The 24,299-nt window shown below is 40.3% G+C and overlaps 1 protein-coding gene and 1 non-coding gene across 7 annotated transcripts in view; both read right to left on the bottom strand.

Moving 5' to 3' along the window:
• Positions 1 to 24,299, bottom strand: part of AP1G1 (adaptor related protein complex 1 subunit gamma 1) — a 39,512-nt gene that overhangs the window by 6,693 nt on the left and 8,520 nt on the right. For 3 of the 6 annotated variants that reach the window (XM_086848095.1, XM_086848094.1, XM_086848096.1), the window contains exons 2-22: positions 22,561 to 22,764; positions 18,144 to 18,268; positions 15,835 to 15,976; positions 15,671 to 15,751; positions 14,529 to 14,625; positions 13,597 to 13,673; positions 11,311 to 11,406; positions 10,769 to 10,849; positions 10,440 to 10,538; positions 9,980 to 10,035; positions 9,086 to 9,199; positions 5,933 to 6,073; positions 5,582 to 5,636; positions 4,367 to 4,489; positions 3,969 to 4,058; positions 3,337 to 3,464; positions 2,650 to 2,754; positions 2,008 to 2,149; positions 1,272 to 1,398; positions 735 to 830; positions 340 to 500 (exon numbers count right to left, since the gene is read on the bottom strand). In XM_086848095.1, coding sequence (XP_086704221.1) covers positions 340 to 500; positions 735 to 830; positions 1,272 to 1,398; positions 2,008 to 2,149; positions 2,650 to 2,754; positions 3,337 to 3,464; positions 3,969 to 4,058; positions 4,367 to 4,489; positions 5,582 to 5,636; positions 5,933 to 6,073; positions 9,086 to 9,199; positions 9,980 to 10,035; positions 10,440 to 10,538; positions 10,769 to 10,849; positions 11,311 to 11,406; positions 13,597 to 13,673; positions 14,529 to 14,625; positions 15,671 to 15,751; positions 15,835 to 15,976; positions 18,144 to 18,268; positions 22,561 to 22,761 — 2,337 coding nt within the window. In that variant the 5' untranslated portion in view covers positions 22,762 to 22,764. The remainder of the gene's footprint in view (positions 1 to 339; positions 501 to 734; positions 831 to 1,271; positions 1,399 to 2,007; positions 2,150 to 2,649; positions 2,755 to 3,336; positions 3,465 to 3,968; positions 4,059 to 4,366; positions 4,490 to 5,581; positions 5,637 to 5,932; positions 6,074 to 9,085; positions 9,200 to 9,979; positions 10,036 to 10,439; positions 10,539 to 10,768; positions 10,850 to 11,310; positions 11,407 to 13,596; positions 13,674 to 14,528; positions 14,626 to 15,670; positions 15,752 to 15,834; positions 15,977 to 18,143; positions 18,269 to 22,560; positions 22,765 to 24,299) is intronic. The other 3 variants (XR_015275512.1, XM_086848098.1, XM_086848097.1) reach the window with 1 other exon arrangement.
• Positions 7,582 to 7,668, bottom strand: LOC111934795 (small nucleolar RNA SNORD71). The gene has a single exon (XR_002867411.1). It is a non-coding gene; the product is annotated as a small nucleolar RNA SNORD71 (small nucleolar RNA).

Here is a 24,299-nt window from a genome sequence, read left to right as displayed (position 1 = left end):
CACAGTATATTTCTTGGAAATGAAGAAAAAAGGACATGATTAGTGCCTACAAAATACTGGTTTTGACCCAAATTGTTTTTTTTGCCTAAGGTTTAGCCATTTTTCTAGAAAGTGGTGATTTCAAAACACGATTTTGTTCAAGCAGAAGTGGTCCAATTTGATTGGAATCTGTGTTCTGTTGCATTTACAACATGTACTTTCAGACTGGCACTAAGAGAAACTTGGAACAGTTCTCAGCCTTGTTCACCTTGCAAGTTTCTATCTGCATGAAAGCACCAATCAGGAAGTGTTTGCAACTGGCCCTCAGCTTCTCACTGTAATTGCCCAAAGTGGCTCTACCTTTGGTACTGCAGCTTGGAAAACAAAATCTGTCATGTCCAGCTCTGTGCTGTTGGAGGCCTGTATCGTGATTACAGTGACACTAGGGTTGGTGTTCGACCTCTCAAAGGTGAAATCAATCTTCAGCCCATTCTTGTTGTATGCCGTAATGGAGGGGATTCCTGTTGGAAACAAAAAACCAGCAGACTTACAGAATCTGGAGATCATTCTCAACATCATAGTATGCATTTACTTTACCCCAGACTCTTCTGAAAATTAAACACACCCCCTTGTACTGCAGTGTCTATGCCACACTTTCAAATTGCAGCCCCCCTGCCTTTCTTTTTTCTATTGCTTCTTTCCTCTTCTAGTTGGATGCTGGGGCGCTTTAGGCAAAGAATTTACATGTCCCTAACCTGCAGCAATATCATTGAAGAGAGGCTGAGATGTAAGTCCATCGAGCAGGAACGGAGGCTGTGCTATCTGGGGTGCAGGGGCAGATACTGGAGAACCTACAAGAAATGTTGAAGGATTAATTCTTTGCTGTCAGGAAATGAAGAGTAATTATTCCTTCACAGAAGACTGAGTGCTGCATAATGTATTTCTTTACATGAAGCTCTATAAATCGCCTGTGTTGTCATCCTCCCCTTCTTTGCTTTCAAGAACTGGCTTCTATTGCACTAGCAAGCATTCAAATGGAATTAATTCCTCACATCTCACAGTCCTCTCTGGAAAGGCTCACAGCCTTTCAGGTGTGAAATTTCTCAAGTCTCAGCAGCTAATCATGCAGAATCAACCTGTGACTTCATCACTGACTCCCACCTGTACACTAATATGGATCTTGGTATGAGTAAGTGTAAAAACTAGGACTTTAAAGACAATGAAAAAGTAGCCCACTCTCATCCCATCCCAAGGATGAGAATATAGACTTCTAAGAAATGCAGCCTGCTCACCTGTTAGGTTGAGATCTCCCAGGAGGTCAAGCAGCTCCCCACCAGCAGAGGCTGGCTTGATTGTAGGTGCAGTGGGAATTACAGGTGTTATATCACTTTCCCCCAACAAGTCCAATAAATCATTTGCCTAATGAGAGAGTGGATATAATATAAATATTCAATGTTTTGCTACTTTCCCTTGCAAATGCAGTGTATTCTACTTGTTCTCAAACTAAAGACCACCAGAGCTGATGGCTAGTTAGAAGGTTCTTAGTTAGAGGAGTTCTTAGTTTCACTGTGATCCATGCCCCACAAGAAATCTAGTTTCCATGCTTGAGGGATGGAAGAGATAGGGAAGGACTTGGAATATCCTGAGGGAAGGACTGGGTTCATGCACACTAAGACATGTTGGGGAATCACAAAATGTTCTGAGTTGGAAGGGACCCACAAGAATCATTGAGTCCAACTCTAAAGTGAATGGCTCATAAGGGGATCAAACACACAACCTTGGCATTATTAGCACCATAACAAACTGAGATAATCCCACCCTGCTCCAGAACAGCCTACAAGGACTGTCCCACACGCCTATTCTGGACAGGAGAGCCACCAGAGCAGAGCAATGATACGATCATCATCATCAGTGAGAAACAGCAAAGAAGCAGAGAGTGTGAGGGAGATGGTCTCAGCTTGCTGTTGGCACTGGCTGAAACATGATCTGACAAGCAATGGAAGTTTATCCTCTGTCAGTTTCTATTACCTGGTTGGCAGGCTGCAATCCAGAGGGTGGAGGTTTGGTTTCCAGTACTGACGTCTCTGTCTCTCCATTGGTCTGTACAATCTCAGCAGGGCCATTTGTAGTGACTTTCTCCATTACTGGCATTCTCTCAAGCAGTGCTGGCCTGAAAGAAGCTGACATAGTTACACTGTGCCATCTTCCTGGATCCCAATCCAAATACTTAGACATTCAAGAGCTCATATACAGGACAACCTGCCTTTTCCCTTGAGCTCCAATACGGGAGAACTGCAAGGCTGCATGACAGTTTCAGGTGGTCAGAAGCAATCACTGGCATTCTGTGCCACTGCAAATACACTAGTTGATAGCTAAAAGACAAACAAGCCTTCCTGTCTCCTGCTTCCCCCCAGTACCTGACAAGCTCAGGCTCAAAGCAGGACAAATGCTTTGGCAGATAGAGTCCCTGATCACAGATTAATAACACAGGATACATTAAGTCCTTAAAACACTCGCAAACCCAGTAGAAGGAGTGGGATTCTGGCTCCCCTGTAACCCTAACAAAAATCACCAAAGTTCTCAGTACACTGAGTCCAGTACACTGTCATCCACAGGAGATCAGAACAGATAATGGTTCTTTTCAAACATCAAATCTCTATCGGCACTTACCTCATGTGATCATATTTCTTGAAAAGTGCATTATATTCCACAGCCCGCTGTTGTAGCTCCACATCAATGCTACTGCCGTAGATGGAAACCACCTTCTTAATGCGGCTGTGGGGGGCAAGGGAAAACAAACACATGATGGAATTAGCAGCAATAAGCAAGGGATTAGCATGTGTCATCCTGAAGATTGTACCTAGTCTCTGTTCAACAGGAGTCTCATGTAACTCATGTAAAACAGCACTATCCATGTAACATCCATATATGTACTGTCCCTTCACAAAAGCATCAATTTAATACACCACCTCAGGGTATAGCATAAAGAAGCTCAACTACCCACACTGAGAAATGTCCAACAAGAAACAAGGCTATTTTTCTCTCCATCATCCAAAAAAGGAACTGGAAAGAACGGTCCACTGAAAGTACAGACTTATCTTCCCCATAAGAAGTTTTCAAGAACTAGCAACATGGATTAAGTCCCCACACAGAGGGCAACCCTAGAGAAAAACAGTACCCACAGCAGACATCTTCCACCCTGTGAGTAAAGGAGGACTGTAAAAGCCAACAAATAACATGATGACTCATGTAAATCATGCAAGTAGAACATGTTCAAGGAATACTCCTACTGAAGACAACTGATGTCGGTGTATTTGCAACAAAGCCCTGTGCAGTACACCACCAATGGGAACTCACTTGACAGTGCAGGTAAACCTTGTTGAAAGCTTCATGATGGCAGTGAGAGCATAGCCTCGTGTCACAGATGCAGACATATTAGATATCAGGATGCTTTCTAAAATATCAAGAACTTCATCCTCTGTTACCTGAAAAGGTACAGCGAGGTCAGGCTAAGACAGAAAGAAGCTTACAGCAAGCCTCCCAGCATATACTGTAAAAACCTGTCTCTTGCCTAATATGGCCATGTCACACCTCCTCTGCAACTCTGAGCCTATAGCATTATGTTCAGAGTGTGAGAGACATGCATCCAGGTAGAGGAGATTTTAATGGTGTGAGTTTTGAAATGCAGTTCCTGTTTCACACATTGAAGAGCAGGTTTATCACTGAAATACACCGTTAAGACCCTAGCAGATTTCTTCCAAATCAGTTAGCACGGAAACCACATCATTCTGCCAGTTGTAGCAGCACTCCACATGTCCAGTGTTTACACAGTCCATGCCTGCAGCAGAGGAAGGAGATTCCTGTCCAGGGCATTACCATCATGGACATTTGTGCTAGGGAACTGCTGAAAGCGCGCCCTTCACCTAGCCAGTATCAAGTGTGTCCAGCCTCAGACAGGCATCCAGTTGCAGTTCTTTCCCAAGCTATACCTGTATTGGTTCCTCCTCTTCACACTGACCAGACACCAGAAGATCTCCATACTCTCCTATGCACCAGGAGGCAACTTGTACCAGGGGTTGCTGTTGGAGGAAAAATCAAAGGCTCAATGATAAATGGCTGCCTGCATGATAATTTAAACCATCTGCATGTCCAGGAGTAAGCCTAGCCTTCCACAGCAGAAGAAAGAGGAGTATCTGATTCAATCAAGAATTCCACAAGAGAATTGGAAAAACTAAAAAGAACATAAACTTATAGAAGACATGCCTGGTCAGCAGTTTCTCCCTTGGAGCCAGACAATGTGATATGAGCTTTCCCTGAGATGCTGAGTAAACATGCATAATTACTGAAGTGCAACAACTAAACTGAAGCTGGCCGCATTTGTTTTTACCTGGGAGTAATCTCCAAGGATGGCTTTGTAGAGTCTCTGCACAGTGTAGGCATGCATCTCCACACTATTAGTTATTAACTGGATCAGATTTGGAACAGCATCATCACGAACATAACTTCCTGCCTGCAAGAACAATTGTTAGGTTTTACTATGGATGTTCTTAAGTAACACTCAACAGCTGTGATACCCTTCACAAAACCACCTGATGCACCTGGAAATAAAGATCAACCCCCTCATCCATGAGCACTTTATGGTTGACTTTGAGCAACCTCGGAGGACAGAAGTACAGGACAGCACATTTACCAACAAATAAAACTATACTCAGAAATCCACACTGTATCCCTGAAGCTGCAAGAGGATAGAATGCAAAAATGAATACAACTTTATGAGTGCTTTATCTAGCAGACATGAAAAAGCAGTTATTTACTTTAACTTTGTGACAAGTAACAAGCTACTTTTACATCTTAAGACGACTTCAGGAAGTCATGAGAGCAATTCTCACAGCCAACCTTCCAATGGAAATTACTTTTTATTTCAGATGAATATAATTCTGTTTCAGGGTGACACATGAGCATCCCAGCCAGACTTCTTGACAAACTTCTCAAATTTGAACACTCATAAATTTCTTCCAACTCCTTTACCTGACAGAACACGTTGCCTACGCAAGTTACCCAGATCTCTTTTCTCAGCTGCCAAAGCACTACTCCAGTTCCACCTCAGCTATGACGTTTATAGATAAATTCAAGTAGATAAAGAGTAATTAAACCTAAAGAAGGTGAACTAGAATGCTGTTGACAGTTTCATTAACAATTTTTGATAAACTCAACTTGGAGTCATTCCAAGAAACTCCTTCAATCCCCTTTCTCTTTGCAAGTCACTTAAGGCTGCATTCACTCTCCTCTGAAAGGACTGTATATTGGAATCAGCTAGAACAAGAGTTGTCCTTAGAAACCTAATGTGATTACTGCAGTAGAAACACTGCTACTCTTGTGTGCTTCTGAAATAGTACAGTTCTTCTAAAAAATCACTCAGGGATGGAAGGCTGTCAGAAATATGTAAACTCAGTAAGTGTGATTATCCAAAGTACATTTCCTCTATGCATTTTAGCATTTGTTAGCTGCCAGCCTTTAGAACCATCTCCAACTTGATGGTAACTTCCACCAGAATTAAAAAAAAAATTATGTAGTCATACACAAAAGAGGCAATTTCACTTACTGTTGTTAAGACTCTCATAATTGTGTCTATGTGCCAGCGCTTGGAAGGAGCATATCTGACAAAATTAAGAAAACAAGTTAGAGCAATAACCGCCTGTCTTCAACACCAGCAAGAAGCTCACCACCATCAGAATCTCCCCTTTCAGTTAGATCCTGGCCCTCTGCTTCCTGAGGAAGGACATCAATACTGAGGGAGGGCTAAAACTGACAACCCACACATAAATCAGTGAACAGAGAAGAAATGAATCAACACATTCTCTCTTGGAAGCAAGCAGGGAGAGAAACAACACACAAGATGTTTACAATCCCAAGGATGTACCAAAAATAATTAGCAATTAAAACAACTCCATACTTCTCAGCTGCAAGAAATATTCCAGATGCACAGTCTGCCTTGAACTCTGGTTCACAAGAATCTAGGAAATACAGTAACTCCTTCATCATTCCACGGACATTGTTCCCATTAACAAGAGCGAAACTCAGTTCCATTGCACGCCTAGGGCAAGAGATGGAAAACCAACAAGTAAGTTCACCTAGTGAAGGAAGTAAAAAATCCCCAAATCCAGCTACAAAAATGCAGTTACTTTTTAATTAAGATGAGATCAATACCTACAAATCCTGTGGTAACAGCCCTCCACATTTAATATGCAGTATTTTTTTGTTCATAGGCAGACAAACATCCACCCTCCAAAAAATTAAGGGGGAGTGGGGGGCTATGGGGTGTTCTAGAAACATCTATCCATACGTTAAAGACAGCTTAGGGCTCACAGTATCTTTCAGCAGCCAGAGTCCACTGGGATTAAAGTCTGACTGTTCAAGTGTAACTGAATGTTGGTCTTTTCTGACACACAACTGTAACAATTAAAATATGCCACAACATACTTTCTCCAGCTTCAGGGATCCAGAACAGACCTCTCTCCAATTCCATATATTAGACATTCAAACACAGTAGAGATTTAAGATATTAACTGAGAAACTTTACTGTGTCCAGTTAGATAAACTATGTAAGATTTCTAGAACCCCAAGTTACCCTGGTGCTGTTCATTCCTCTTCACCACACGTGCTGACATCAAAACTAGTCAGGCTACTATCTCCTTGCTATTCCTTTTGTACACAGTGAGAGCTTAGAGGCTACTCCCAGGCCTTTATATTTGAAGTTTCTGTAGTTTTTTCTAGCACAGATCTCTTGTTCTTCTGTCGTTTTTTTTGGATGAAGACTACTAATTTCATATGTGATTGATTTCTGCATAACTTAGCAGCAGCTGCATTAAAACAGGTTCGCTAAATAACCCTGACTGAATTTTAAAATGGTATTGGGCACATGCTATTTGTTCTCAAGAATCTGAAAACATCTAGACAACACTACTTCTCTAGATTTTCCTAGTTATTATACTAATAAGGATTTTTACAGAATGGTGAATTGTAAATGTGTCACTTTGCTTTTTAACCAGCTAGTACCAAGGGACTGAAAAATACAGAGGTGTTCAGAATCAGGTTGGAAATATGCAACTAAAGTGCTACCTTTTAACATTTAAATCTGTGTTTAGTTGATAACCTATACCATTATTAGAACTGTTTCCATCTCTCCAACTAGTTCCCAACTCTATTACACCCGACCCTAAAGGGTTACATGTTTTCCATGTTTATGTTTAGAATATATCAATACTGCAGCTGTGCAGAAGAGTACCATTTGGTCTTCATACCAGGCATTTACCTCAGCACATATTGCTTACCTTTAGTCATATTACATGTTTTATTTCTGTCACAAAGCTCTTAATCATGTCATTTAATCAAATCAAGCAGACTGAAAGACTTTAATTAAATGGCAAAGCCATTCTGAATTACCCTATATGGACCAAAGAGGAACTGCACCAATTACAAGAAGATGAGCAGAGGCCATGCTTCAGATAACCAAAACCAGGTATCATGTCTTTCCCTCAAGTCCTTGAAGCTTGCTGCCTGGGGACTCTGACATATATCCAGTCATAATGCTCCAATGAAGACAGTGCATTGTCAGCAGCACGAGTGTCAGCATGGCAACATCATGCTCTGCTGATGGATCACTCAAAGGCTTCATCCTCCAACAGCACTTAGACATGAAGCTTAGACATGAAGTTGTTTGTGCATACCTGTGTTTTCCTAGCAGTCACCAATAAAATATTTTTGTTGCCCTCTACCCAAAACCTAGACAAGGCTTTGCTGCTCTACAACCAAGCCCCATGCTGGCTCCGACACCAAACAGCAATAGCAGCCTGACTTGTTCAGTGTTTAAGATACAAATCTGTGGTTTGGAATAGTTTGCAACTGTAAAATGAGATTACATGATATCCATTACATAGCAGTTAAAAAGTAAGTTTCAGAAGCAAGGCAAATCCAGTTTCTTTCCCATTTTAGATGTATTAGTCTGTATACAGTAGTGCTGTTAAAACAATCTAGTGCTGATTGATTAGATGGGCATAAGTTTGAAGAATGACTATCAGAACAAGGATCGATGGTGTATCTAATCAGTTTGAGTAGATGGAAAAGAAGAGGTCAAATAATTCTGAAGCTGTATTCATGTGACGAGTGTTCAATGCAATTCTGGCCTGTAGCAGAGAGACTCCACAAAATGCAGCAGGAAAAATACTGCTGTGCCCAACACTGCATGCTGTACACTGCACTGAGCCCAGAACTTTATTTGCAACCCAGTTACAGAAAGAAAAATGAGGAGGAGGAGAGTTCTGAAAGAAAGAACAAAGAATCAACAGCCTGAAACACTCCGTTTAGAAGAGCAGCCTTCCACATAGGCTGGGCAACCAAACAGCTCAATAATTTCCACAAGTGACAGAAACAGGAGAAAGTAACTATCATGAATAAAAGGAACTTAACTGAAGTAAAGAGAATAAACTGGAAGAAATTAAGACAGAGTACAAGACAAAAAGTATTTCTCTAATGAGAACTAAGGTTGCAAGCTTTCCCAATGCCCAGAGAACAGCAATTCCACAATTCCAGGCAGCAACACTACTATTTACATGACAAATGAACACTAAGAATGATAAAAGGATGTGGTTTGTATGCAATTTTTTTGAGCTATCAAGTCTGAATTCTACCACTCCCTAATATATCTAAGAATACATTATTTAGATGACTTAACACTTCTTCAAGACAGCATGGCACTGCCCATTCATCTGAGAAAGGAACCAACGTGGAGCACATCAGAGTAGGTTTCATCATAATCACAGGGCACAGAGGCTTTCCATCTCACTGAGAGCACACAAATCTAATGTCCACTGATACTGCATTCTGGAAAAATTCAGGCAAACAGAATTTATTTTTTCCCTGTGAAATGTAACAGCAGCTTTCCAAAAATGGGTGTACATTTTTATTATTTTGTTTGAATTATGGAACCATATTATACCTTCATAGTAGTCTCACAGCTCCCCAGGATTTTTGTCATTTCCCCCTATGCTCTGCTCTCTTTCTACAGACGGTCAACCTCAAGAGTCTGTTTCACTGATTATCTGATTACCTTTTAATGGAGACATCCAGATCCTTCAGGCAGTCCACGATGGTGCTTCGGTGCCGCTGTACTGCATTATGGTCTGTCTGCACAGTTTTCAACAATGACGTCAAAGCTACATATCTGCAGTAAAGACATACAGTCATCATTAGCTGACAGTAACCATTTAATATCTGTGCACAGACACTGTCCCCTTGTTTCAAACCTAGCCTTATTTTGCAACAGACTAGTATTCTCTTGTACTCAGTAATGAATAGAGATCCTATAGGAGACTTACTGGGTAGGTTACTACACTAAATTTTAACATGCCTAACAACAACACTGCTGCCCAGACAAGCAAGCACCTGTCCCAAGCACCTCTGCAGATCTTACATTCAAAACAGTATCAGTCAAAATTCCAAGGGCTAGAGTCTGAAACCCATATAATGATTTGCTATCAACTCCTTAGAGATGGTATTCAATTCTAGCAGTTTCAGCAATTCCAAATCCTGATTAATAGTGACCAGAGCAGAACTAAACTCCTTTGTTGCCACCAGGACACAATCAGAAAAATCAGTCTTTGCCTAATTTGTCAGATCTCCAACGCCAATTCTGATTTGAATAGCACCACAGTCCACTTGGGGCAAGACAGGAAAAAAAAACATGGATCTGATTAAGAAATCACATGTTGAGAAACAGATCATACAATCCAACTTACCAACTAAGAAAGGAAGGGCCACAGTTCAGATTAGCATAGAGGAAAGAATGCACCAAGAAAGAAGCAAGCTCAACAGCCACACTAACCCCAAAAGCAGTGATCCCAACATGGTCTCCTGGAAAGCTTTACTTCAGCATCATCTTTGTGCAATTGCTTCTCACACATTTTAAACTGGGTGATGTCAAAATACACTTTTTACAACTTACCTAATATTTTTGTCGTTGTTTAATAAGAAACGGCCTAGGATGTTAATGGCTAAGACCTGCAGAAAGAGTTAGGGAAGATCAATAATCTAAAAGGGCTGCTGGTCATCTTCATCATTTCATGATGACTTCAAAGGCAACACATCAAAACTAGCATTGTGGTTCTCAGCCAAAAAGAACTCTAGAAGCTGCCTAAGCAAAGGAAATGCTAAGAGATGCATCACAGGCTCTCACTTGCATTCAGGACACTCAGGAAATTTTGCCTTTTATTTTTTGCCATTTTAAGAAACCCAAACACTCTCCCTCCCCCAAAACAAGCACCCTTTATACAAAGGCTACAGACTTATCTAGAGTCAGACACAGAGCTGTGTTATGGTGAAACAACCTTGCTTCACGTCCTCCACATAAATTACTCTAATACAATCCTAGGAAAAAAACAAAGGCCATAGCAAAGGCAACTTACTCTCAGGCCACTCTCGGATTTTATATCCATAATAGTCAGCACAGTTTCATAGAGAATGGCGTTTCCCACATTTTTACTTGTTTCTGTATTAGTGGCAACCTGGAGAAAAGAAACAAAGTAACTTCAACGAATTTAAAGCAGATCTCCTGTGTGCTGCTCTGCAGAACAGGCAGTGAAAGTAACCAACCCCTACAAAACAGCATCACACTTGAACATGCATCTCTTTCAAGAAAATTTCACTCCACATGGCAAGCAGCTGTGCTGCTGAACCCAAATTATAATGAAACTAAGAGGGAGTTTAAACAAATCATCCACCTTGCAGGTCTTACCTGCGCAAGTATATCATTCATTGCTTCACTAGAATCATCATCATTTCTTCCTAAAATTCTTAGTAATCGCAGGATTCGTACCTATTTGATAAAATAAAGCAAAGAAAAGCTTGGATGGCAGTGTTTGACATGGACTCATAGTGGTAGAAAAGCAAAACAAGCTGCTGATTTCCACTCTTAAGCAAAATGCTTATCCCAGATAAGAACTTTATTGACAAAAATAGGTTTCTGCTGTGCTTATCTTCTTCCCACTAGCCAGAACTGTTCGGAGTCCCCTTGCTACCAGGCACAGCCTTCCAAAACCAATATATGCTGCTTCTCTCTTTTGTCACATTATGTGATAAATCACTACAACTGCTGGTTAAACTAAGGCACGTGTCTTCCACAGAGCAGATAAACAGCATTTGCACAATCACCTTGAAGGAAGGCTAAAAAAGCCTTAAAATCAACACAAGTGTGGCGGTAGCCACCTCATCACACCTAATGCTCAAAACACAGTCCTAGAATTAGAGCTATCAGTCAGTATTTGCATTAGTTCTTACCTGCAAAAAGGGGTCACTGATCCCAGACACATCATGCTCTGGTGAATATCCAGACATGATAAGGTTCTTCAGAATACGAACTAATTGGGGAACAAGCTGTGAAGAAGAGAGTTGTCCTATTAGGGTACTGTTGTTTCCCTGACCCCAGCTTTGAAGCAGAGGTCCAAGAGCAAATCTTGTATTTGAAAGCAAGTCAGTTGCTGGATTTTTCCAAAAAGTTCAACCTGCACACCTAGAGCTGATGCTGTACAAATACCTACAGCTTGGCTAAGACACAACTAGAAACAGTTAAGCTGGGACCAGAGCAGCATATTCTATCTTTAAAGTAGTTAATCTACATTTGTGTTATAGTACAGGAAGAAAACCAGCCTAGTTTTCCTGTCATCTCCTTTTGTTCCTACCTTTGCTCTTCAGAAGTACATACTTCTCCAAAAACATGCATTTGATAAAACACACGAACAAAATCAACCCTGAACTTCCTGTATCTGCCTTAAAGAGAAAACTGAAGGGTGCTGCAACATCTTCCCTCCAAACACAGTAACAGACAAACGGAGCATTCCTGGAACCCTTATTCACATTTGCTTTGCCTTCCAACATGCATGAATTATCATGACTGAGGACAGAACAAAGGGAAACATTACAGCCATGGAGAATAGTTGAAGGCCACTCCCCCCATCTTCTGGAGTACAAATTACACCCATGAAGACCATCAGCACTGCAGCTGAACTGCATAGCTCTTTGCAACACAGAAAACCTTTACAGCATCTTACAGGCAGTTAACTAACTGTCTGTCCTGCTCCCTTCTGAGTATCACCCAAATTTGCCCCATGATTCAGACAAAATACAAAGCCCAATTTGTGGTAAGAAGAAAGCCCAGGGCAACAACCTGTGCAGGCACAAAAAAAAATTAAAAAATCTGAAAAGTATTCCTCAAATGAGGGAAAGCTTGAGGAAAGCAGGCTGATGTTCACAGAAGGCCACAACTGAGATTCAGGGCTGCCATGGATGTAGAGGTTTAATGACAAGACCAGCACACGAAGAGCATTAGACAAGTAAACATGTGGAAGCAATCACAACTGTGTCATTCAGAGGCACTGCCCCACAAGGGACAAACATCTACACATTCAAGGCAAACATGCATCATCTAGAAAAATTAATTCTTACCTTTTCATTCTAACTCAGCAGGATGCCAAACAGACAAAAGGGACAAAACAGACAAAGCAAGCGTTAGGGACAGTTCAATGTTATACCATTCACAGCATAACAACTACAAGAAATAGCTAGAAAGAATGCACCTAGTAACAAATTTTGTGGACTGAGCTCTTCTCTCTTTTCCCACAACTATCACATTAACTGAGCAATTAGTAGCAGGGGTGGTACCTGCAAAATGAATCTCATCTTTTTTCATGCTTTGACATTTACAATCAAGGCAAGGGAAGATGCATGCCAAAATGCTAAGATGCACCAAAGGGTTAAATCCCTTTAAATCCCTTTAAATCCCTAATGATATAGACAAGTCAAGGGAGAAAGTAAACTGGGCATGCAAATAAACAAACACCTTTAAGACTTTTCAGAGAAGCAAATGCCCTTCCCTGTTCTACCAGCTTTGTTCAATTTCTCCTTTTTGACAAAGAACTTAAAATGACAATCAAGGCAATTTTCAGATGCCCTTCTATCGGTAATCTTTCACATGGTAATAATAGAGCAAATTACAGCGAACAGCATAAGGAAGTCAGGAGGGTGATGGGAAGCAAACATTCTTAACCAGAGAAGGAAGAGCAACATTGACTCTCAAACCCTTAAGTTAAAATGGAAAATTGTGCAGCACAGCATGCACCAGGCATGAGGTATCTATACAACTAGAATTCAGATTGATGTTTTTGAACACGCATATATAACTGTGTGGCTGTGGTTAAGGCATTCAGGTGCTGGTATAAGCTTCAGTTTTTCATCTTTGTCTCTATGTTTACTTCATTTGTGATTCCAGTGTCACTATGCAATTAGATACGAGGAGTGGGGAAAAACCTACGGAACTATCAAAGACGACTTTAAATCCAACTCTAGGATGAGTTTTATACTGCACAATCTAAAGACTGATGTTTTGTAACTTAAACACTTACTGAAAGGGATTAGGCCTAGATACACACAAAATTCCTACATTGCATGATTTTTTTAAAAAAATTTAGCGAACAGACAGTATCATTAAATTCTTCACCCAAACAATTTTAAGGGTTTTACTAGAAGGCCACGAATATTAACTTTGCAATATCACCAGTTCACACTCACCTTTCTAAAGTGTGCAAGCATGTCTGGGCTTCTCTCACACATCTCTGTGAGGAGGACAACTGATGTGTGAAGAACACCTAAAGGTGAGGAAGGTGGGAAAGAAAAATGTATCTCCATTTAACACCATTCCACTGGCTCCAGACATTTGATAAAGATCACAAGAGAACAACAGGAAATCATTAAAAAAATATTCTTGAATTCAACATATTTTATCTATCACTACAGACATTTGTGCTTGCAGCTGTGTCCAAGGGAAAGCAGACAGCGATGTGCTCATGTCTTAAAGCTGCAATTAAAGGCCAAAGCAGAAGATAAATTTAATTTGGTCTACAGAAACTCAAATACTAAACATACAGTAATGAACGCAGTTAGGCTACTGACCTCTAAGATCTCTTCTAAAACCAACCATTCTATGATTTTATACAAATATAAGACTCCAGAAGGACAGTATGTGTTAAGTGCATTGTGGGTGTCAAGTTCCTCATACTTCTTGATATTCTCTTCTGATTTGGGTAGGCTAGCTGACCTTATGTCACCTTCCTCAGGAGGACTCAGAACTCTATTTAAAGAAAGATTACACAAAAAAAAACAAACAAACAAACTCCAAACCCTAAGAAGTCACTGCCTTAGAGTCACTTTAGGCAGTGTACAGGATAAAAATTAAACTTTCCCATTTCACCCAATCTGAAGTGTATCAAAACACAGTGAAAGAGCTCCTTTTGTCACCTATGCCATATTAAAATCCTGCTGACTAGCAGAGTCATACACATCCCTTCCTTCTAAATGACATTTGCATTCACTGTGTAGAAATGGAAAGAAACAAATCATACAAATAAACCTCTGAAGTTCCCTCCAAATGAAAGGCTTAGGTAGCAAATGAATTATCCTCTAGAAAATGGCCTAGCCTTGCTAAGTACAATCTTGGCTATTACCATGGTTCTTCTCGTTCAGCAAGTTTTTGGTGGCTGGCAGGAACATCTCCATAAGTTCAGGCACCTTTCTGATGACATGAACAGCACACAGTGCTGCCTGGATAGGAAAAACACTTCTGTTAATACACACTGCAACGACAACAATACCTGTTTTGGGAATATCTAGCACAATGGGAACTATAACAATCTTCATGATAAACAAAGGCCTGCAAAGTATATGGCACATTTTTCCATCTCTCTATTACATGTGTTAGTAAACAGCATTCCAGAAGAGAGTTGAATAAAGGGGGAGCACTGAACTACAAGCTAATACTCTCCCTAGTTAATTTTCACATTATTCACAGAAGTAGTGCTATTGCTATCTGTGAAGCAATTCTGCCTTTAATAGGGCTAACTTCAGCCTGTCTTCCTGTTGCTGGGAAGGAGATATGCATTGGAAACAAATAATTAAACTTACTGTCAAATTATGGCTTATTTACTTTCCCTCCTTCCCCAAAAAACAAACTTCCTCCTGCAGATGATGGGTTCTATGAGAAACAAAACTACACTTCCAGGCCTTTTTGAAAAAGCATATGCCTAGGATCGAGAAGCAACAGCAGATACTATTCCTTGCACCTGCCTGAAAATCAAGCGCCTCTTTCCAGAACACAGCAAGACCTCTTAGCATTGCTTTCTCTCCAAACTCTCTCTAGATCCAGCACTAGACAAAGAAGTAACAATGCATCTCCTCCTAAATCTTACTGTTTCACACTCTCACCAAGACTTATCAATAAATAAATCTAAAAGAATGGGGGTGATCACACTTTGCTGATGCTATGGCACATTTGCTGCAAAAACAAGACAATTTATAAGTGTTTGTCCATTTCAAGACCTTAACCCTTCCAGCTCTCATACTACTGTCACCATCATCAACAGAAGACATCAAATAGATTCAAATCTTTTTATACCAGCCTGCACTGTTAATAACCAGAGTTTCTCTGGACTCATCTGAGAAGACAAATAAAACTGGTGACCAGAATTTTGAGGCTAACCTCCATGAGGGGGCAATTGTTCACACTACCACAAATAACATTAGGGGAGAGTACAAAAATAGAAGCAACTGCCTCACCAATTGGAAGCTTATCTTTTAGAGGCTTACATACATTCCTGCTATCAACAGAGAGGGAGTTTTGAGCTCTGTCTTGCACACTGGGAAGATATTCACTCAGTGTCATCTCAGTCATCTAGAATTCCAGATATTAGAAAGGTATTCAATCAATCTTGCCTTTTAATCCATAACAAACTATTCAAAAGTTTCCTGAAGTACCTTCTTCCTAAGATAGGAATTGGAAGTTTTGAGGAGCTTTTCCACCTCTCCTGCAAGGTCTCTGCACATTTCTGAGGAGCCCATGCAGCCAAGAGTACAAAGTGCCAGCCCCTGCACATACTGCGTGCTGTGATTAAGGTCACTGTAAAGGAGAACAAAAAAAGTCAATCAGCATGCACACAGAGAAACCAAACACACAAAAAAGGGTATCTATAGCTAGAGTCATCTTACCAGCAACACATGGCCCACACAGCAACAAACAACTTTCTGGATTCACAGCTGTGTGGGAGCACAACTTGGGAGCAACAGAAGCTTTGAGTGCATGTACCACAGGGATTGCTACTAATTCTACTTAGAATTCGGAATTAAAAAGAGAAAATACTTGGTTCAGCTATCAGGTTGACCCATCAGGGTATCCAGGGATTGAGCTGAGAAAGAGGGGAGACTACAGAGAATTCCATTTAAAATGGTTTTAGCTTTGGAACTTGCATGCAAAGTATACACCTGCAGTGACACTGTGGGCTGTCCCTGTTTAAAGATGTTCTACACCAAGCTTTAGCTTTTGCATTTACAAACCAAACAGCATAGAAAAATCTGTGTAAAAATATCCTCCATCCTCTCCAAAAACCACAAACCCAACCACTCACACACCTTGAAAGTAATCCATACAAGATTTCTGTTTAGCAATTTTTCCTATTCATATGTCTAAGGAAGTCGTGAAAAGTGCTCACTAAGAAGCTAAACTACCTAACAGAAGATGCTACTCATAAGGCTAGCTACCAATGTCACACTAAGCACAAGACAACACAGCTTCTACATGGCAATCCCAACAGAACTTTAAAACTGACTTCTACACCACTTTTCCATCTGTGTTTGGTACTAAGGTTGCGACAGCACCCAGAATTCAATGATGAAGAAAGTAAAAATACAGCTCCTGGTCTGGGAGGCAAGGGGAGCTAGGGACTGAAAGATGGAAGAGATGGGGAAAGAAGTGGTTCCTAACCAAACACGCAAGAGGTGTAGAATGGAAAAACAGTATCCTGGTTGCAACATGAAGCGATTATGACAACATGCTGATGAAGGAACAGGTAGCACTACTAAATGCTACTAAATACGTTGTTTTTTCATTTCCTTCCTTTAACAGTTTTTGGCAGCTATATAAAGCTGTGTGTATCACAAGTACATGCTTCAAGAAGTTGCTTTCCTTTTCGTCTCAAAAATCTGGGTTGTGCTATGAAGCAGTGAAAAACACTGCCATAAATACATCCCTTAATATCTAGATAGAAGCAAGACACAACAGCAGATACAGAAGCCAAAGGAGAAAGCAATATGCAACCCAGGAGATGGTGGGAAGCTTTCCACCATTTTTGCTCAGCTTTCTTCTGACTAATTTCCAGTTCAAACTCACTGTACCCTTACCAAATTCACTTACAAATTCACAGCATGAACAATCAAAAGAGGTGTTAACCTGAGGACTGGTTCTAATGGGAGCGTCTCATAGGTATGGCATTTCAATGAAAGACCTTTAGACAAAAGTCTCGTCTCCTGGACACTAGGCCCAAAGTTTGCAGACCTCAGGCCTATAGTTTTGTCAAGTTTCTTTCAAAGCACTTTGAGGCCACAGTCTAATTGAAGATCAATACATTATTACTTGCTAATATCTGAGAGGCTTATGCGCTAACACTACATAATAATAAAAACAGGTACACCACACACAATCTCTGGGTAGGTCAACTAGAACCCAGCTGTTCCATACCTGCTCCAATCCATCTTGAAAAGGAAACACAATCATCGTTGTCCACTAAACTATGATGAAAAAAGGCCCACTTCAACATTGCTTTTCTGAGAGAAGTATTAAAAAAATAGTAACTCCCACCACCTCTTGTCTGATTTCAGCAACATGACAGCACATCACAAGCTGCTGCCTTACTTCCAATGAAAACCATTTGTCAAGATCATTAGATTTTAAAAATAAAACAAGATACATAGCCTTGTTCCCTGACAACTCTTCAGAGCTTGTCAGCAGAAGCAAACAAACGCACACAGGACATGCGTTGCTTGCCACATATGCCTCTTCAAAACCAATGCAATTTTATATTCTCTTCCGACTAAAGAATCTAGACAGTACGGCCCAATACAGAGCACTACTACAACAGCCTAATTACGGTCAACATCATGCAACAGTTTCAAGATACCAGTTTTCTAGAACAAGGGAAAATCCCTGAAGTACTAAGTATCACTTGCAGAAGGATACTTTCTGATACTGAAACTTCAAAAAGCATGGTTTGATGGAGACGTGGTACCCTTACTTCTTGATGCAATTGGTCATAAGAAGATGAACATCCTGTCTCTCATCCAGCAGCAACATGGCACCTAAATACCCAATGCGCTTGTCTGTGAATTTCTGGGATGCAATAAGCTTGAGGCACTCCAACTGGAAAAAAATAAGGAAGAAAAGAAGAAACAGAAGACATAATTAGCTTTAACCTACTTCTTAGCTATAGAAGAAACAGTTTGAGTTTTGATGCATAGTTATGTAGGTATCTCAGAATGCACTTTTAAAGGTGTATTTGGTTCCCATTTTGGTGATGTGGAAAACCAAGAAAGGTTAAATGACCTGCCCAAAGTTCCAACAAAGCCAGTAGGAAGGTCATTAACAGCACTGGTGCCTTGAAGTAGCCAGACACTGTTGGTCTTCCATGACCTCAGATATACCAAATATGTGAGTTAATGTCAGATCACAAAGTAAATGATAACACATTGATAGAGATGAAAGATACATCAATAAACACAAAATAGTAAAGATCTGGAAATCTAGATCATGTGTCATGTTTGATATGCACACAAAACTTTTAAACTATGCTTAAAAGGTTCCATTTATCTACAGGGAAGAGGACCAGTGCTCTGTAAGCTGCCAAAACAAGGACATGCAGTGATAAGACAAGGGGTAATGACTTCAAATGGAAAAATGGGAAGGTTTAGATGAGATATTGGGAAGAAATTTTCAACTGTGAGCATGGTGAGGCCCTGACACAGGTACAGAGAAGCTGTACCTGTCCCTGGATCCCTGGAAGTATTCAAGGCCAGACTGAACCGGGCTTAGAGCAACCTGGACTAGCAGGTGTCCTTGCCCATGGCAGTTGGAACTAGATGATCTCTCGACCCAAACCATTCTAGGATTCTATAACTCTAAAACCAAGTTTTGTTTATTATGATCTGTAAGTAACTTACTAGCTAGGTAAAACATCGATTGTCAGAGATAGTTACATTCCTGCACTTCTCTGTAATCTCTGGAACACGTGAAGTTTACTAAAATCATGTGCATTCCAGACACTACAAGTTTCCTTTTCCCCCTGTAGAAATGGCAACTGTGAAAAATAGAACAGAAGAGATTCCGAAGACAATATATATATAGTTTCCACCTGCACTCTGCTAATTTAAAAAGTAATTGCTACCTTATTTTTACATCTGACATTTTTATAATGAAAAACAAAAACCAATAACCACAGAGATATTCTGACATTTCTATGCACTAAAATAGATTAACTGTATATAGTTGTTTAGTTATCTATTACAGAAAACTATCCCTCACAAGCAGTTTCCGTAAGTCTGCTTTATAAACTAGCTGGGGCAGCATGTAAGCACGCACAACAGGAGGGGTCAGACAGAGCTAGCAACAGATCCATCACAAAGGGGGCATGCACAAGCAAAGATATGCAGTGCCAGGAAAAGGGATTCATGGCCTCAGCTAGACAGAAGCTTGAACAGGGCAACAGACACAGGTGAGATGCAAGAAACACACATCATGACAGTAAAGTTGCATAGTGTATTGGTAAGAAGAGAAATAAAGTGCTCCGGCCTCATCCCAGTCCTGCAAGTTCTCATGACCACATGGCATTAGAACACACACTCAACTGTATATGTTGTCATATATGAAAGCCCAGCTAGTGCAAGGGTGACACATTTGTAAGAAAAGGCTTGCAAGAAATTGAGTTCAGCCTGCAAGGTTAAAAGGAAAGAAAACTTTGAATAAACACCTCTGAATAAGACCAGTCCTCTGCAAAGATAACTGAATTTGCACAAATGCTCGAGATCAGCCAGAGATAACAGAACCCTAGATAGCAAGCTCTCATGTTTCCAGTGCTTTCTGTAAAACAATAATGCACTTCTGAAACAACCTTCTTTCCTGGGTTTACAAAATACTTAGACAATCCTCTGCAAAAATGCAACATAAAATTGAGGACATTTAAGCTACGGGTAAGAGCCAATGAAGGCATAAGATGAATTACTGAGGAAGAGCATAAGGAAACTGATGACTTCAACAGTTACTCTAAGATATATTTCTAGTATGCATAGTATACATAGTATATTTCTAGTAACTATATTTTGAATTTAAAAGACATTAGTGAAATTCACCCCATGAAAGGCTGATTATTTCTTGTTTCACTTGTACATAAATACATGCAAACTAGATTCATGCACAGCAGTACTAAGAAATAGGATCAGCTGAAGCTCTTACTAGGTGTAATTGGTGGAAAAAATCTTGATACCGTTAAATCCATTTCATTCAGATGAACAATTAAATTCTGCTACACCACTACTGTAACAGATACTACTGGCATGTAACCAGACAACAACTGACCCAGCTTTTATTGACATAGCTACTCTTCCAACAGGAATTTTTTTTCAAATAGAAACAATGACAATAATAAGGTTATTTAACCATTTGTCTAGGCTGTCTGATGACTTCTAAACTTGCACAAAGGGTCTTTGCACATGCTCAGGAGGCAGCAGGCCATCCAGTGCACATCAGCATGCACTGGCTAAATATGGCGCTCAGTCTCATACTTGTGTACAAGATACCCCAGGTCAAAGTCGAGGAGCCCCAGCTTGGACAGAAGTAGATTGACCACTCACTCCTGGCTACCCACACTGCTAGCAGCAGTCTGCTTTCAGCTTTAAGAAAGACTGTAACACCACTTGTGGCTCTCCTGTTTTTCAGCAAAACATCTTCCCTGCATATTTATCCTGTCACTCTCAGAAGCTTCCTGTCTAGAGTGCAGGACCATCTATCTGCAAGAATGCACTGCTGAAACAGCCTGCGTCCTCAACAGGTCCCCCAGCTCACACAAACTATATTCCTACATAACAGCAACACCTTGAAAGGTTCCTTCTAGCAGTAAGTGTTAAGGACATGCAAAGGTCTCTAACTTACTCACTTAGAGAATATTTGGTTAAAAACCCCTTTTCAGTATTGGGCCCTATGCCCTCCTCAAAATGCAGCTGATAAATTACAAGAGAACCAAGGGCATTGAATGAAGTACTCTGCTCCCCAAATAGTCAGAATAGATGCTTTTTGAGATGTAGCAAGCCTGGCAATACTGGAGAGTGAATAATCTGCTTTAGCCTTCTTTTACGAACAGTGAATTTACCATTACTAACCAAAGCAGAAACTGAAAATTTCTGCTTTAGTTTGTAATGGTAAATTAGTAAATTTCATTAGCAATAGTAAATTAAATTATTAAAATAAATGGTAAATTATAATCTCCCTTGTATAGGATTAAATACTTGAGTAACAAGAGAGAAGAATGAAATTTAAATAATGTTCTTAACACAGGCCAAACATTGAAATTGTAGATGACACTTATCTGTAACACTTTTTATTATTCTTAAGGCTCCAAGATACTTAGCCTTAATTTTTGTGACAGGAAGTTTCTCTCTTGGACCAGGGAACCCCTCTATGACAAGTATCAAGAACAGAATAATACACAAATTCACTTGCTTTTTTCCAAAAACTCATTACCCTGAGAGAAGAACCCAGTAATATAGAAGTACGATAAGGCACTTCATGTGTTATAACACATGAAGCCCAGACTCACTAATCCTAACTCTATCTGCAATTTGAATTCACTGGTTTGAGCTTACTGTTTCAGTGAGATGTATTAGGATTGGTAAATCCAACCACAAATGGATAGACACACAGGACATGAAGTTACTTGAAGGGACACAACAATTTGACTGATTTAAATTTTAGTGAAGACGCATGTTCGATTGCTATTAACAGGACACTTAATGATTTCTAAGCAAAACTGACTATGCCAAAAAGACAAAGCAAAGCTAACCTGAGGGACACTTTGTAAATCAAGAGCTTCCATCTTCCTGTCTCCCTTTCCTAAAATTTCTGTCAAAAATAGCACATCAAAAATAAACCAAGAGATGGAAAACTCACACCTGCATTCTCCATGTCACCTCACTAAAATGGGGATAAGGAACACCAACTTCTGATTGCCAGGAACAGACCAGCTCTTTTCTGTCTCAAGTGCATTGCTTTGTAAGGAAAACAGTATAGAACCTCCTTTGAAGTATGTGGTATTTTTCAGAGACAGAACTCCAAAGTGCTATTTTGATCCAATCTAAAAATATTCCTATGTCTTGGACTGTGGTTTAAGCATAACTGCTCTGCAGAAACATGGATGGTGAAGAGAAAGTATGGAAAAAGCAGACTAACCTCAAGTTTCAAAACAAAATATGTAAGCCCCAAAGGAGCAAACCTCACTAACAAAGTCTAAACTAACTAACATAGGTTCAGAACACACATGAAAACAGACCTCAAAACATCCTGACAGACAGCAGAACTGCACATAGGAATGCTCTGAACAAGTCAGTGTGCCCAAACCACAGAAGACAGACTAGCTTATGCACAAAAGGCACTAAATTTTAACCTACCTGTCCAAAATGTGCAGGGTATCCCAGCATGTGCATATACAACAGCTTTGCCACATTTCTGCATCGGTATGTGTTATCTTCCTCTCGGAAGGATGATCGGATAGCAGCACACTCCTTTTGAATCATCTCACGCTCTTCTGCCTGGGTTCTTGCTGTCCGGATGGTCCGGATCAACTCCCGCAGTCTGATGGGGGCTGGCATCCTCTGAGAGAAGAAAGTGGTCTGTAAAACTTCTATTGTCTCTAAAGGCTTCATAACTGTCTCACACTTCCACGTATTCTTTTTCCTTTCTTACCCTACAATTATGTAAATAAAAAAATTAAGAAAATGTAGGCTCCTTCAGTAGCATGGTTAAGAGTAAAACTGAGATCCCAAGGACTTCACTGTACCTCCCATCTGCTCTTCCAGAATATTAGAAATAGGAATTACTCCAATTTGAGCCAGCTGTCAAGTGAACATGACTCCCCACCTGAAACAGGCAGAAACAGTCCTCTGCAAGGTACTCTCATATTCACATCATCTGCCTCTCTCCAGAAAAGCCAGGCTCCAAAGAGAACTGATCCCAGAATCATGACAACTCGGGACAGAAATCCTCTACAACACACAACTCTGTTCAATAACTTCTGCAAGATTTCATCTAAGTGCTTCAGACAGCCATGCTTCAAAAATCCTGCTAACTTGTGTCATATACACCTCCTTCTTAGAAGTGTTGAAGTCAGCAGAAAAGCAAATGGAAGAGCAATCTTAGGTGTGCAGATCAGATTTCAGAGAATCCTGCTTCAAAAATAAATAGTAGTGTTTACAACATCCTTTCATTACACCCCAGTTAGAACAACCCTTTCTGAAACAAACAAGCCTGTGATGTTACTGTCTGGCCGTATGGGTATGAAAGGTGTATACAAGAACACTCAGAGTAGTTTCACCTCATCAGATGAAATACTGATGGAGCCATTTAACCCAGACAGCAATATAGTCTGCCAAGCACCTGTTAAGAGGAAAGTGGCTGTCAAACATAATTTAAACTTTAGGATTATGTTCAACAGTCGAACTTTTCAGTCCATGCTCACCAAAGCAGACTTCTGACTTTCAGGGAGCTCAGACTATATAAACATCTTTACAGCCCTCTTCTATCCATGCCAGCCCACAAACAGAGAACTCAGAGAACTGAACTCTTCCCATAACAGGTATCAGACCAACTTTGTAAAAAGTTGCTATGCCAGTCTGCTACAGATTCTGTCTGGGTCACCATTCCCCCTTAACAGTGTCATACATTTTAAGCATTGCCATGTAAGAAAAGGATGTGCATGCAGGTACTGCACTAACTGGCTTACATGGTACCTACCACAGAACAGAGGGGCTGGGACACAGAGCTAACAGGGGACTTCTTTGCTTGCAGAAAAGCAGAGAGAGATGCATGTACAAGTAAAGGTGGCCTTACAGTAAGCTAGACTAAGGCAGCTCTGAGTCCCGATTATAAACTCATACATACACTAGGCCTCTTCAGCCAAACCATGGAGACTCCTCATATATAAGTTCTCAATCTTCATACTTTAAAAAGCTTGAATTTACAGAGACACAAAGCATTCGGTTTTGAAAACTGAAAAATAGAGATATTCCTCCTGCATAAGGAAACTCTGTCCCAAAACGCTGACAACGTGTAGGATCAAGACTATTGGACACATTAATCCTTACTCTTGCCTTGTCTCTCCATGTGAATTCACAAACTTCCTTACATTACT

The sequence above is a fragment of the Cyanistes caeruleus genome, chromosome 12 (genome assembly GCF_971803275.1).
Source record: "Cyanistes caeruleus chromosome 12, bCyaCae1.hap1.1, whole genome shotgun sequence".
Taxonomy (NCBI): domain Eukaryota; kingdom Metazoa; phylum Chordata; class Aves; order Passeriformes; family Paridae; genus Cyanistes; species Cyanistes caeruleus.
Note: the sequence above shows the minus strand (reverse complement) of the source record. Positions and strands in the feature narration are given on the sequence as shown.